The 13,865-nt window shown below is 39.6% G+C and overlaps 1 protein-coding gene and 1 long non-coding RNA gene across 2 annotated transcripts; one reads left to right on the forward strand and one right to left on the reverse strand.

The window, feature by feature from the left end:
- Positions 1-1,026: 1,026 nt before the first annotated feature.
- On the reverse strand, positions 1,027-10,858 carry LOC115679454 (cyclic nucleotide-gated ion channel 17-like). Its single transcript, XM_056310337.1, has 7 exons — positions 10,478-10,858; positions 9,337-9,907; positions 5,998-6,210; positions 5,600-5,901; positions 4,893-5,004; positions 3,086-3,322; positions 1,027-2,193 (listed from the first exon to the last, which is right to left on the reverse strand). Exons 1-7 carry the CDS (start codon positions 10,504-10,506, stop codon positions 1,480-1,482), a joined length of 2,178 nt encoding a protein of 725 aa, XP_056166312.1. The 5' UTR covers positions 10,507-10,858; the 3' UTR covers positions 1,027-1,479.
- A 1,565-nt stretch (positions 10,859-12,423) lies between these two features.
- Positions 12,424-13,674, forward strand: LOC130138074 (uncharacterized). The gene is made up of 2 exons (XR_008816487.1): positions 12,424-12,765; positions 13,557-13,674. It is a non-coding gene; the product is annotated as an uncharacterized LOC130138074 (long non-coding RNA).
- Positions 13,675-13,865: the final 191 nt, after the last annotated feature.

Genomic DNA, 13,865 nt, shown 5'->3' on the forward strand with positions numbered 1-13,865 from the left:
CACTGTGTTGTTCTCATATCTACTGTATTTATTGCAATAGGAAGAGACACGGCATGTGTTTTTGGATGACAAAAATTTGAATTTCGGAAACTGATCGAATGAAATTCTTATTGGAAAACACATTTCCATTTCTTTTATCGGCCACCATGACTAACTGATGCTGCCACCACTGCCCACCATCGAATAGCCATCTGCCATTGCCACTGGCACGCCGCCAATGGACCACCACCATCAACGAAGAGTATGTAAAAATTGGCCAGTTTTGTTGGAGATTAGAACTTTACTTCTAGCTAGAACTTCCCAGTTTACTGCTTGCTCAATCTCCAGAATACAATTACAAAATATTTCAACGAAACTTCAGTTTGATAGTTATATTTTATCACTATTTTGAACGAACAAATTAAAGGTGAGTACATTGGAAGCGCAACACGAAAAGTCGATTTATATTTCTAACGTTATAAGTACAAGGTCTAATTGGAGAAATTTGTCTCTCGAAGGAAATGCAAGAATGAGAGATAACAAATCGATCCTATTCTTTCTGCTGAGTTGGGCATAAATATGAGAGAGTTTCACCCATGCAAATTACAAAGCACATTGCCCTCTTAATGCATTAAAGAGTTCACATGTGAATGAGAATCAGAAAAAAAACAAGCTTTTGCCACAACAGTTAGACAAAGGATCCGCAATCCCAGAAGTTGCACGAGTATGACAAGTTTTCCGTGCAAAACTCAAATGAAGGACCGAAACCATCAGATACCTAACTGGGTGCGCTTACGCACCATGCCCCTGATTTGTCAGATTTTTACATTCCTTACAGAGAGGTTATATCGAACACTGAAATCACATTTCATACATAAAAGATGGCATTTACCAGAAATGACAATCCGACGAAGGTGGTAAGAGAACTTTTGCTTCTGCTTCCATAACTCAGTTTTCTGTCCCATACACTTTCGAACAGTGCAGTCAGAAGATCGAAATGTCGTAGTCCTCCACAATCCTGATATGCTGCATATTTTTCACTAATAGTTACTAAATGGGTCTGGTCCATCTACTAACAATGCATCCTCAACTAAGCAATTCTTGTACACTGTCTAGTCATGGACAATACAATATATATGGCAGTAACACTAATCTATATATTTTCACCGGCAAGGTAACAGAACTTCACTCACGAATGCTTGGCCGAATACAATAAATTAGAAGAGCAAACGTTTGCGCTGCTAAATTAGACACATTGCTAAATGCCTTTAATGACAACTTCTCCTCACTTGGCACTCTGAGTCTCTGACTGTCACTCGTCTTTTTAAGTCATACCATTCCTTCGGAGAGGAGTCTCTTTGTTGTAAAACCCTTATATGTCTCAGCCTAACGTCAATATATGCAGCTCAAGACCGCACCACTGTAGATTCCATTTCAAAAGCAAATTTTCTTGATGGCACGCAAAAGCTGAAGCAATGAAACCTGACCCAACCAGACCAGCTATTCATCATAAGGTTGGGAGGAAAAGTCAGGTTCCTCAGGTTTTCGTAACTTTGGCATCTCCACGTCTTTGATCTTTTGAGCTCCTCTCCTAGTGTTCGCAGCAAATCTGGAAGCCAGTATTGTCGCTCCCAGATTTAGTTTTGTCTGAGAAGGATTTCTGGAGACAAAAGAATCCTCTGTCTCTTGACCTGACTCCTCAACCACATTCTCATACTCTTTCATGGAAAGACTGTTTTCGATAGACCTCCTCTTATGTCGGCGCCAAGCTGCTTGGATGAAGCAGGCAGCCCATGTCCTCCAGTGGTGGGAATAAAACCTGAAGGTATGTTGCAACTTTTTGCTGTGGAGGCGTCTAAATTGGTTGGCCACAAACTTGAGATCTTCCGCTCTCAGAGCAAAAGCCTCCACTTCTACAAGCGTTCTAACTGTTCTGGTCGAGGAAGGCAAATTGACACTGGATTTCGGGAGCAACGCCCAAGTAAGTAGCTCCTCGCCGCAGAAATCTCCAGGTCTCAATCTAATTGAATCGAAAAAACCAGTCCTACCCCCATTAGTAGTCGAACTCTCCAACCGACCTCTGATAATAAAAAGCATCTGCGTCACGGGATCACCCTCACGAACAATATAGGTACCTTCAGTGCTTAGCGAGGATACTAAACGCTCACATATTGCATCGAGAAGCTGATCATCCATTTGGGAGAAGAAGGGTACCTGAAAATCATGCGAAAGCAGGTTAGTGTGATAATTTACTGATAAATGCAGGAAAAAACAGCATACATAATGCCACTCTTTGCCTTCTTAAACGGAATGGTAGTTGGCATTACATTTTTAACATTTGAATAATCTCCAAAAAACCATTTAGTATTGAAAACCATCGCCTAGTTCACTCGACAGATAAAGAAAGGTTGATAGCAATTTCCAATGACCCACAAAGAAAACCAATATTACTATGCGCTAGCTCAACTAACAACGACACTACATCTGAGAGGCCAAAGTACTGGCATTTTGGTTTTCACCACTTTTGCTAGGTAAACAAAGAAATGGATTGGGGACAGGACAACATGGGACTCAAAGCCAGCAAAAAGCTTGGGGAACTGAGAGGCCATACCACTGAGCCAGTACTTGCCTCTTAGATGACCAACTTAACACAGCCTTAAATTTTTCCATTTCTTCATACGTGCATGGCATGCAGATCACAAAAGATGAAAATGTCAAATTAGGATCTTAGAATACAACAAGCCACACAAATGTGCATTCCAGTGTCCTACTCCATATGGAGTGGAGTCTCTAGCTAATGACCACTTTGTGAACATAAGCCAAATGTCGACCAAATACATGAAATTTATAAGGATGCTGAAAAGAATACCAGAAAACATGGATTGCATAAAAGTAGGGTAAAGTTTCAGGAAGCCCGTCCTTGGTAGCAACGAGCGAGAACATTCTTTACCATTGTGCAAGTGCATGGAAAGCGTTGGCTGATGTGCTCGGCTCCATTTTACAGTATTAAGTGTAGAATGCAATGAAAACACATTAAACCACTAAACTGAAAGCAATTAAATTGAACAATTGCTTGAAGATAGGATCTGATGTAAAAAGACCATACACGTCGAACAAGGTCTAAGCACAAGTGGCGCTGAATATCACGACGGAGGTCAGCTGGTAGGCCACGGAGGATGGATTCTTCATCAACTCCTTTAGTAGCAAGCCACTTGTATTGGCCAAAACGACGTACACGTTGTTTTAAATCTTCGGGAAGCTGGCGATGCCTCATCCATTCCTCTGTGTCTCTTCGTTTAAGTCTCCATTCCTCAAGCCTAACAGTAAGAGACTGCAGGTAGGTCTGCACCCAAAGAAAATCAATAAGTATATGAAACAGAAATGGAATTAGAGACTAGATCTTTTTAATTTCTTTTTGTTACAAGACAGACTAGATCTATGATGAAAGTACTGTGATATGTCTTTGAGTCAGGTGGGAGCAGCAATCACACATTTGAACAATGATATTGGTTATCTTAAACCATTGTCAGACAAGAATTTAGCACTTTAAGTGTTCATTTAAGGACCATAAATGTCTGCATGGATCACAAATCCCGGAAACAATGGACTCTAGATCCTCGAAACTTGGTAGCACAGAGATGCCAGTATCTCTATAGGGCAAAAGACCAATATAAGGAAGAAGAGTTGGATGCACGTTTGCTACATGAAAACTTGGGACAACCTGACTGTATCACCTTTCCGTGTAATAATGTCAATCCCACAGATATCACAACTTCATGTATCCTCATAAAGACTCACCTTGGCATTCCTAAGGGAATCATGGGTTGCATACACAGACAACCTCAGACATGAAGTAACAAACTGAAGCACCTCAAAGAACAGTTCAGAAAACTATTTAGTGACACATGACAGTCTAACAAAATATTTGGGTACGTACTTGTCATATTTACCTTGAAAGCAAAGTGCCACTGAAAAACTAACGTATCAGAGGTATTTATACATGTGAGGCATTCATGAATTTTTCTAATCCTTTTACTAGAATGAATGGTTATACAATGCAACCAGAAGTTCGACTGACAATATATCTACTTCCTCAGACACGATAAGTTTCTTTTATCTCATTGTAAATTGATTAAATAGGTTCATCCTATGCCAAGTAACACCACCACAACACTGACAATTATTGTACATATAACTATGCCATTTTTTCTATGCCAAGTAAATCCCCCAGAGAGCCTTTTTTTGAATTCAGTTTTTCTAACTTCATATAAGACTCGGTTTCCTATTAACAGGGGGAAACAATCACAAAAACAGCATGAGAAGCCTACAACAAGTCTTTCAGCTTTCTCTCATCTCCATCATGAATTAAGCTGAACCATGGCTTCAGATTTGGAGGTGCAGAGACTTGGCTATTCAGTCTATAAATGGAAAGGGCAAAAAGGGAGTAAGGCATATTATGTCATCAACCTCCCTCTCAAGATAGGTAGATTTAGTCTTATATATAACTAAAAATCAGGGAATGATTATAAGCATATGTATGAGCATGGGCATTAAAATGTCCTCCAGTGATTTTGCAGCATAATTAAGAGGCAAAGCTCATGAAGCTGTGAAAAATCCCATCTACCTTATATTGGAATGTCAAACTAGCCAGCGGCATCATATCTCCGAGTTATTCTTCCCAAAATTCATGCTTAGCTCGTAGGTTTTAGCAACAGATCTATGGAATGTCAAACCAGCCAGTCCCATCATTTTGTCAAGTTAATTTTTAGGAAATTATTACTTTATTACATTAGCTCACCCTTACTAGACAGCATCTTCTAACTACCACTGTTAGTATTTATAGTAAAACAATCAAGGTTTTACAACATATCTACAGCTTGGCTGAGTTGAGAAAAGAGCCAACAATAAATTACCTGCATGTTGCCAATCAGATGGGCAAATAAAACCAGACCCAAGATGGCAATAAGTATGGCGAACGATGTCTCCCCAATAAACATGCTTGTTGACAAATTTTGACCATAAGAACTGAAAAATTGGAGGGTAAAGATGTGTATTAGCCTCTCTTGCCAAATAGAGGAAACGAAATAGAATTCAACTCATAATCTACAAATCAGAAACAACTCTTTAAACATGACTCTCAGTCTCTTCATCTGCCTTGAGGCTAAAGTTAAAGTCTTTTGGTTGTTAATGACTTGATATGGTCAAGTGCACACCAAGCCACTCATCAGATATATTGCCAGATTCATCAACTAAAATAGTAATCTAGCCAGAGTTTCACATTTAAAGATTGGCAGTATCACATCTCCAGGTATCAAATTATTGAAAAGATTCAATTCTGAATATCCTAAAGCATCTCTACAGAACGGTACTACAGATCTTCTCACTAAAGCGCCATAGCAGGCTCAAGCCAATGACTTTTGCAGCGATACTCAGCACTTACAGAGTGTAGACTAGCAAGATTTATAAAACAGAGGAAAGCAACATATTCAGTAAGGCTGTCAAAAAGTCCGATTGTTCGGTAGTTCTCTGCGTGATGTTCATAGCATAAGGACACATTTCAAATCATTAGGAACTCCAACAATACTTCTGTTGTAATAGATGGCCGGAATGGAAATGTTACCTTAATTGCTGCAGACCCCACCATAAACAATAGCAGTACCTTTCCACAAAATTAGAAGAAACGACATTTTTGGTCATTGCATTTTCAAATATCCCGTAGTTGAATGTGGAAGTATTGTCATTGGGATTACAACTCTGGAAAACATTTGTAATGCTGGCCCATCTTTGGCGATCAGGATCAAAATCATCACAACTCAAATATTCAGGAACACACTTGATAGGGCTTTTTTCCTTTCGGCAAATTGATTTCCAGCATGATGTGTACCTATCAACTGACAAAAGGTACCATGCTGCTCCTAGAACCTGAGCAGAAAATAAGTGAAAAATATCTGCTAAGTGGCTCCACTCATACGCTCATACTGCAAATGGTATCAATTCAAAAGCAGTCATAATACATACGTGGCTTGCCAACATGTATAACAGAAGATTGTATGCAGCCCCAGCCCAAGCTGTTTTTGTAACCACTCCAGTTGCTTTGATTATTTGAGAACTTAACGGGTAAATAAGATACAACCTCGGAATATACTGCAGCAAAACAATCAACGCAAGGGCGTTGTTGTCATGATTGGTCCGAGAACTTCCGACGGCTGGTATAATGAACCAGATCACTATCTGCAGAATTATTGTGGAACATCTTTGAGACCAAAAAAAAGGTAAAAATTCATAATTGAAATCCTCAATAGACCCAAAATAATGGCACAGAATTCAAAGATCAGAAATGAGAGTTACAACCTTTAAATCCCTCCTATGTCAAAACCTGGCAAAGCAATGCTACAAAAGACTGAAAGATTCACCCTATTATGGACGTATGTGTAAGTACACATATACGCGCGTGTGCAGACCATTGGTAAAAGCACTAGGGCCTTCAATGTGTCGGTCACTGCGTTGAGACCTTCTTGATTTCGTGAAAGACCCTTACTACTCCTCTCACCCAACTGTACATCCGTTGAGACCTTATGACAACAAACTCATATCTCTCTGTTAAGACCCCTAAAGCCAATCGTAACTACTGGCCAAAAGAAAATGCAGTTAAGCCAGCCCACACAAATGCTCATATCATTTTCACTCAACAGGCCTGACTCACTCTTCTCACAAATTCAACTCTCCAATAAATCTACCAACCCATCTATTCCATCTCTTCCAATTACAATGCACTTAAATCTCGTGGTCACAGCATTAAAGCCAACAAAAGCATGTCAGAATATCAATCCTGACGTTTAGACATGCATCTACAACAAGCAGCTGTAATCCATTTAAGGCATCCTCACCGATCTTTAGTTTTCCACTCCTATTTTTGTTGCTTTATTATTAGGTGTGCATGATACAGTCTTGGTGAATTTCAGGTTATCAATGCTTTCAGGAAAACTCTACATTGCTGTACAAAACATGACCTCATCTTAATATGATTACTTTTTTTTTGAATCATAGACATCATTTTTAGTCAAATGAGCAGTTTTGCATCTTCAATGCTACTAGAGGTTCTGTATCCACAAACTGTAATAGAGACCTTCATCAAGAGAGGTCATGTGCAAGTTCTCCACTACTTTTAGGTGCTTTTTACTTGATTGTGCAAGTACTTCGGTAATGATATCTCTGATTCTCATATAGGTTGTCTTCCTCCATAGAGAGCTACCGTGATAATTACTTCTTCGTTTGTCCAGCTTATGACTTGATGCGATACTTTTGCAACCAGTATTCACTGAGAAGATGAGATAATTCTTTTCAGCTTAAATGCTGATGATCATTTCATAGGATAAAACTGAATGCATGTTATGTGGGTTAAGTGGCTTACTAGGTAAAAGATCAGAAGATCTACTTGTCAATGAGTATGAGTATGAGAATATCACTAATTTTGGCTTAATCTATGGCTCCGTGGCTAAAAGTTTCCTTTTAGATGTGACTTGATAGTTATCCGGTACATTTATAAACATATGTATCTATATATAATTCTCCTTGCTTGAGAACAACAGTAAAACCACTGCAGAGATCAACGGAATTTCCCTTTCAAAAGAAGAATCAGCTAACCTTTTGGTAATGGATGTTGGAATTAGAAAGTCCCTCTTTATAAACTTGAAATAGTGCAATTACCTAGTTCTTATTGCTATTCCCTCAGAATTAAGGACTCAATCATTTTGTACAGTCAATGGTAGCCAATAAAGTGAATAACTCTTTGAAAGCCGTGCCAGTGTTGTTAAAATCATGCGACTCACAATTTGAATCGCACAATTTGGTTTGATTCAACCTTCGAATGATTCGTCTCGCACTCATGAATCGTACAATTCTACGATCCTCTACGGTTCAAGAGAACAACCACAATTTGCACTGTTTGACTTTATAACAGAGGTTGGGCTCAAAAGTATTGGGTTCTAAAGAGAAAAATTGTCATGTAGCAGCAGTCTATGTACATTTTGGGCGTGAAATGGCAGTACATGCACAACAAAACTCACATGTAGAAACATAGTGTTTCTAATACTTGAATCTTAAAAGACCTAGAAGATATCCATCACATGCAACGCACGTATATCTCTAGTAGTCATACAGGAAGAGGCTTGTGTCTGCCCGTTTTCTAGAAATCATCCACAATTATCTAACCATAATGGCTTCAAGGTCCTTCTTAAAAAATAGACCAACAAGGACACTTTCTAGACATCCATTCAAGTTCTTTAAAATCAACCTTTCAAAATCAACAACCGCATAGCAGACCATTTGTGGTTGGAATCTCTTGATCCACATGGAGAATGTGCTCGAAATCCATGCAGTATTTGCAATGTCATCGCATAAGTAGATGTTTAAAGGTGTACCCGACAAAACAAATATGTTTGACCCACTCAAGAATTCACTAGATTGGACACTTACTTTACCCAAAAAGTCAACTTCTCGAGACTCCAACCAGTGAAAACTGCACTGCTAGTAAAACTTGTTTCAAAATTGAAGCGAGCCCATGACAAAACAGAACAGCCTGGATCCGATAGAATGCAAACCCAAGACCTAATTGAATCCAAGCAACGTGATCTTTGATACTTTAATATTCTTGCCCTTAATCTAGACATGTTGAAAACGAAGACATATGGTTTCACATATCACTCAAAAAGTTGGATACAATTACTAAGATAGCCATATCCTGTCAACATTAGTTATACAAGCCTCTAATAACAATCGGTGCACTCTTTTCAACCCCCACCCCACAAGGAAAGAAGAAAATGAAAAATCAATCTCTAGAAAAGCCTCATTAGCAAAAGCAGGAGTGAAAAAGAGTACCAATAGCAATTAGTTAGTGAAGTCAATCACTCGTATATCACAACTGAATTCGTGCATTATATATATATATATATATATATATATATATATATATATATATATATATATATATATATATATATATATATATATATATATATATATATATATATATATAGCACAAGAGTGAGAAACCTGACAATGCTATAACAAGTTGAATGATATATAAGGAGAACTTCTTTCACTTAACTTTCGTTTTAATGAACTTGCCAGTTTAACTTTCCAAGAAGGTAATTCATTTCATCGTACCTCTCATGACTTCTGCATGCTAAACTAAGTTTCTGTGAGGCTTATCTTTTAACACCTTCAAACAGAAATTTTTCAAGGAAAAAATTCATATGCAGATAACCGGGGTATGCTGGTGAGCAAGCAGTAAACAATCTCACTGAACAGACGATGGTTCAGCATTAATATTACCAGCAAATTCTCTGAGCAAAGTACCTGAGGAAGAGGCAATGCTGCAATGAGATCAATGAAGAAATCAGATCTAAGATACCGTCGTGCAATCTTCTTAGGATCCATTACAAGCTCACCCCTACCAAACACTCGAGAGCTCGGCGCAACATAAGCTGTTCTGAACTTTATAACCATGTGCAGCAAATAAAAGAGATCTGCCAGTGTTCGAAAGCAGGTTACTATGATTCGTAGATGCAAGTCTGTCTGCACGCAAGAGTTGTCCAGAGTCCCTCCCAATGTTGGCAAGTAAAAATATAATGGGTCGACAAAGAGTGCCACTAAGCATGAGAAAATGAAAATCCGGTTCCACCTCAACACAATTTCACCCCCCGGATCAAGCATTTTACTCCGCCCGGGCGCAAGGTCTTCCGGAAACACCTTACTCCTCCCACTTGAAATAGCTTCAGGTAGTTTACATTTACCTCCCACGAACCCATTCTCTGATTTCAGTAAAGACGATGAGGAAACCATGTAATTCGAAGACGACATATTCAAGTTCGAAGGGTCGTCACTTCCCCTTCTCAATTCTTTCCTCTGTTTTCCATCAGAATAAAACCTGCAAAATTTGTAGCAAAACTCAGCACCGAATACACGAGTGTGCAGGTAACAGAGACCTCAAAAGGTATCAAAGGGGAAGCTGACTAGGCATTACTCGCATTTAACAGGGTCGGGCTCTATAATTTATATTGCTCTAAGTAAAGCGGCTGTCTTCGCCGTTTCCCATGAAAATCATTCGCAAACTAAAATTTCAACCAATTCTAGTTTTCGGCAAAGCCACATAGTAATTAGTTATGAAGAGAGGCCAAAACCTGTGGAAAAGATAAAGAAGAAGCTCTGTTCAGCAGAGTTTCAATCCAGCATTACACGTTCCAGAAAACGGAGCGATCTAGTATTTCCCCCCCAAGAATTTAACCACTTCGTCCGTTCCAACTTCATAAGGAGTAAAATTACTAAAGCTCACACAATTCAGAGAAACTAACCGCAACTGCTGCCAAAATATCACAACCCCGACCAAGACTCATAAAGCGAAACACCCAAGCATCCGCCGGGCCTAAAAAAGCGAACTTTCCAGGAAAATTCTCACCGGGGAAAGGACAAAACACCCCGGAACGCGTCAGCGGCTTACCTCACAAGCTTCTCCCTCTTCAGCTCCATCCCCAAGAAACGAGATCGAACGCGACGCCTCCCCCTACCGACCCTTCTGGAACCCGAATCTGCACCCTCCTCCCCAGCTCAAAGAGAACACACCCAGAAGAGCAGGAGTCACGAGCTGATCCGGACAAGGGTCATACCAGGTTTCCTAGTACATACCAATTCCTGGGGCATTTCTTTAAACTCAACTTTGGTTTGACTGGGTAACTTGGTAACGTGGGTGTGTTGAGAAAGGCAGCGACACGGTGACAGACAGACCGGGGGAGTCAAAGCGGGAGTTGACGGCAGTGGGCAGGCAGTGACGATGGGGAATGATTTTCACCTTCACCCATCATCGCCCGATCACCAACCTCCCAACGCCTCTTCTTGTCTCCTTCTTGAGCTTTGGGCCATGTCTGTAAGTTTCCTGGTTCTGATGTTCGGGCCCAGGAGTGGGTGTGGGGTGGACTTGGAAAATTTCAGCTTCCACGTGACATCGCCATCGTCCCATCCATCAACCTGGCAAAATTTAATTGCGGTTTGTCTGGATTGACTTTTCTTCCAAGTCTTCGTGATGCGCATCTCGTGATTTGATTTTTTTTTTTAATTTGAAATTTGCAACATGTACGTATTGATACGTGCATTCACTTGCAAATGTTTCCTTCTGTCTATATATATATATAAAATAAAGCTTTGTGTCCCGACATTAGTTACATTTACTACTTATATAGATTTTTTGTTTTGTTTTGGATCACGAACTGTGACTTTTCTAACTCGAAATATGAAAAATATATTTGTGCACGTAAATCAAGATGTTCTTACATTGCACGGGTTTAAAACTATACTTAGTATTATTCTTAATATTGACATCAGAGTGAAATTATGCCAGCGAAAAGATATGCAAAAGTTCATATCAATAAAAAAAATCATGCTAAAATGTATAGGGAGCATTGTTTAGAATGAATTTGAATCGCTTCATGTAAATTTTGCTCGTGGAAAAGGTGAGCAAGCCAATGTTTAAAATCTTTCTTGAGTGTAAACTCGTTTCTTCTATCTTTTCCATTTGCTCATCTCTATTTATAGAGAGTTGAGCTAATTTCTTCAATATCATCTCCCAATTCCATCTTTTTTAATCGAAATTTTCTCCTCTGTCTTGGTAACTATTGATGTCTACATTTCTCTTCTTTCTCGCAAGAGTTAGGTGGTTATTTCATTGTCCATGACAATGGATCACAAAGAGATTTGTTATATATATTGCGAAAATATGCAACATTTAATATGTACTTTCAAAGAAACTCACAATATTTCTTTCCTCTAGAATGAATATGTAGAATTCTATTAGTTTATTTTCGACATAAAGATACCAGAAGTGCTAAAAGTTTCATACGACGCTCACTTTAGTGTTAAAAGTTTTTTTCAGATCACTTAGAGTGCCATTTAAAATAAAAATAACTACTTAAGTACCAACTCTAATTCGGGTCGATTTCTTTTTATCAATTTTTTTGACCCATGTGACTTGCCAACGTGCAGAATAGCATTAATAGTCCCAAACAACGTTGTTTTACATGTTTGCACCAAAAATAAACCTTAATTTTATGTCGCAAAAGCTCTAGTTCCAGCTATATTCATCGGTCATTTTGTGTTGGAGGTGGGACGTGGCTGCAGTGGTGGCTAGGGGTAAGCGCGGTTCCAGGGCAGAACCGGGAACCGGAGAACCGGACCCGGTGGATCCGGTTAGGTTTCAAGTTCCATGGACAGAGGGTCCGGTTCCCGATTCCCCATTTTTAGGAACCGGCTGTTCCGGTTCCGGTTCCTGATTCCTATAGGAACCGGAACCGGAACCTTGAATTGGAATCGGAACCAAAAACATAAACTTAGTATTAGAAACCCTAATTCCCAAATGCTTCCTTCTCCTCCTGAATCACACCCGATTCTCCAAAGCTCTCTCCCGCTTCCGCTTCTGCCTCGCTCCCTCTTCCGCTTCCGCCTCGCCCTTGCTCCCGCTTCCGCTTCCGCTTCCACGGTTCTCTCCCACTTCCGTCTCGCTCCGCCTTCTTCGCCGCAGGTCCTGTGACCTCCCCACACGGATTCGCTCCGATTATTTGGGCTCGCCGCCGTCTTCCTCCTCTAAAGCTCCGTCGCTTCGATTAGATTAAACATCAACCCTACCTTATAAATACCGACCGCGCTGCCTTATTGCCTTCCCAAATCTCTCAAATTTTCTCTCGGGGCCTAGCGTTTGTACTCTCGTTTCAAGAAACGCAGCATTGTTCATCGATCTCGGTACATATTCTTGCTCTCCTTTTGATTCTTGAATGACTCGATTGGGCTTTGTTCGTTGATGCATTGCTAATCTCTTCGTAGATTGCGCGTAGTTCGGTGTTCACGATCGAATAGGGAGGTTTCGATTTTCTGGGTCGTCTTTGTCTTTCGATTTCTTGTGAAAAACCAGGCACTAATTGCGAAATTCATTGGAATCGTTGTCTTTTCTGCGTTTTTGATTGGGACTGAGCGGGTATGGAAGAATCAGGGGAAAGAATTGTTCTTTCGCGATTTTGGATCGATAGAGAGATTAGATTGAATTGTTTGAGGCTTTTCGTGGAAGGGTAGTCTGACTCTTATAATGGCATGATAGAGGAAGACTTTTGTCTCTTGATCCTGTGATCTTTTTGATGAGTGAAACTGAATAAAAAAGGGGTTTTTAATGTTTTCGCGTAGTGCATCGATTTCCTTATCTTTCCTGAGAAACTAGAGTAGAATCAGAAAGAATTTCACCTGAGGCATATTTTCCATTCATCACAATAGTAAGAGTTCTCAATTGGGTTTTTATTATCAAGTGGAGATTACTCTTTCCGGGGCTTCTCCATTTCTAATTTTATTTTTCTTTGCTTAAATTGACTTTTGAATGCCCTTTTTTTATTTTGGATTACAAATTTTAAACTTTTGTGTGATAAGTAATTCTGGCCTGTATTATTGACCTGAACTGCATAGATTGAATGCACGGGTGCCAGGGTTAGGCCTGTATGAGCATTACATTTGGGATTTGTGGATTTATCATGTTTGATTGATTGCAGACTAAAAGCAGAAGGAACTAGAGCTATGGGGAAGAGAAAGTCTCGGGCAAAGCCACCTCCTAAGAAAAGGATGGACAGACTTGATACAGTCTTCAGCTGCCCTTTCTACAACCATTAACTTTGAAACTGCGCGACATGTTTTGTTTTTTGAAACAGTGCATGATTATATCATAAAAAGCTTTTTATAGATTTAAGACCATTTTCCTACTAAAGTGTGTGCTGATATTTTCTTTAAAGTATTAGATGAGGCCCTCTCAGCTGATGTTGTGCATTTCCAAGCATTTAACAATCTTGATGTATAATAGTACC

Source organism: Syzygium oleosum, unplaced genomic scaffold (assembly GCF_021117445.2).
Source record: "Syzygium oleosum isolate NSW1041296 unplaced genomic scaffold, Sole_v2.1 Sole_v2.04, whole genome shotgun sequence".
NCBI lineage: Eukaryota > Viridiplantae > Streptophyta > Magnoliopsida > Myrtales > Myrtaceae > Syzygium > Syzygium oleosum.

Coding starts and splice junctions, on each gene's coding strand:
- LOC115679454 (XM_056310337.1), bottom strand. CDS start 10,506: ATGGAGCTGAAGAGGGAGAAGCTTGTGAG. Junction 9,908..10,477: donor AAGAGGGAGAAGCTTGTGAG/GTAAGCCGCTGA, acceptor CAAATTTTGCAG/GTTTTATTCTGATGGAAAAC. Junction 5,005..5,599: donor TGGGGTCTGCAGCAATTAAG/GTAACATTTCCA, acceptor CCAATTTTTCAG/TTCTTATGGTCAAAATTTGT.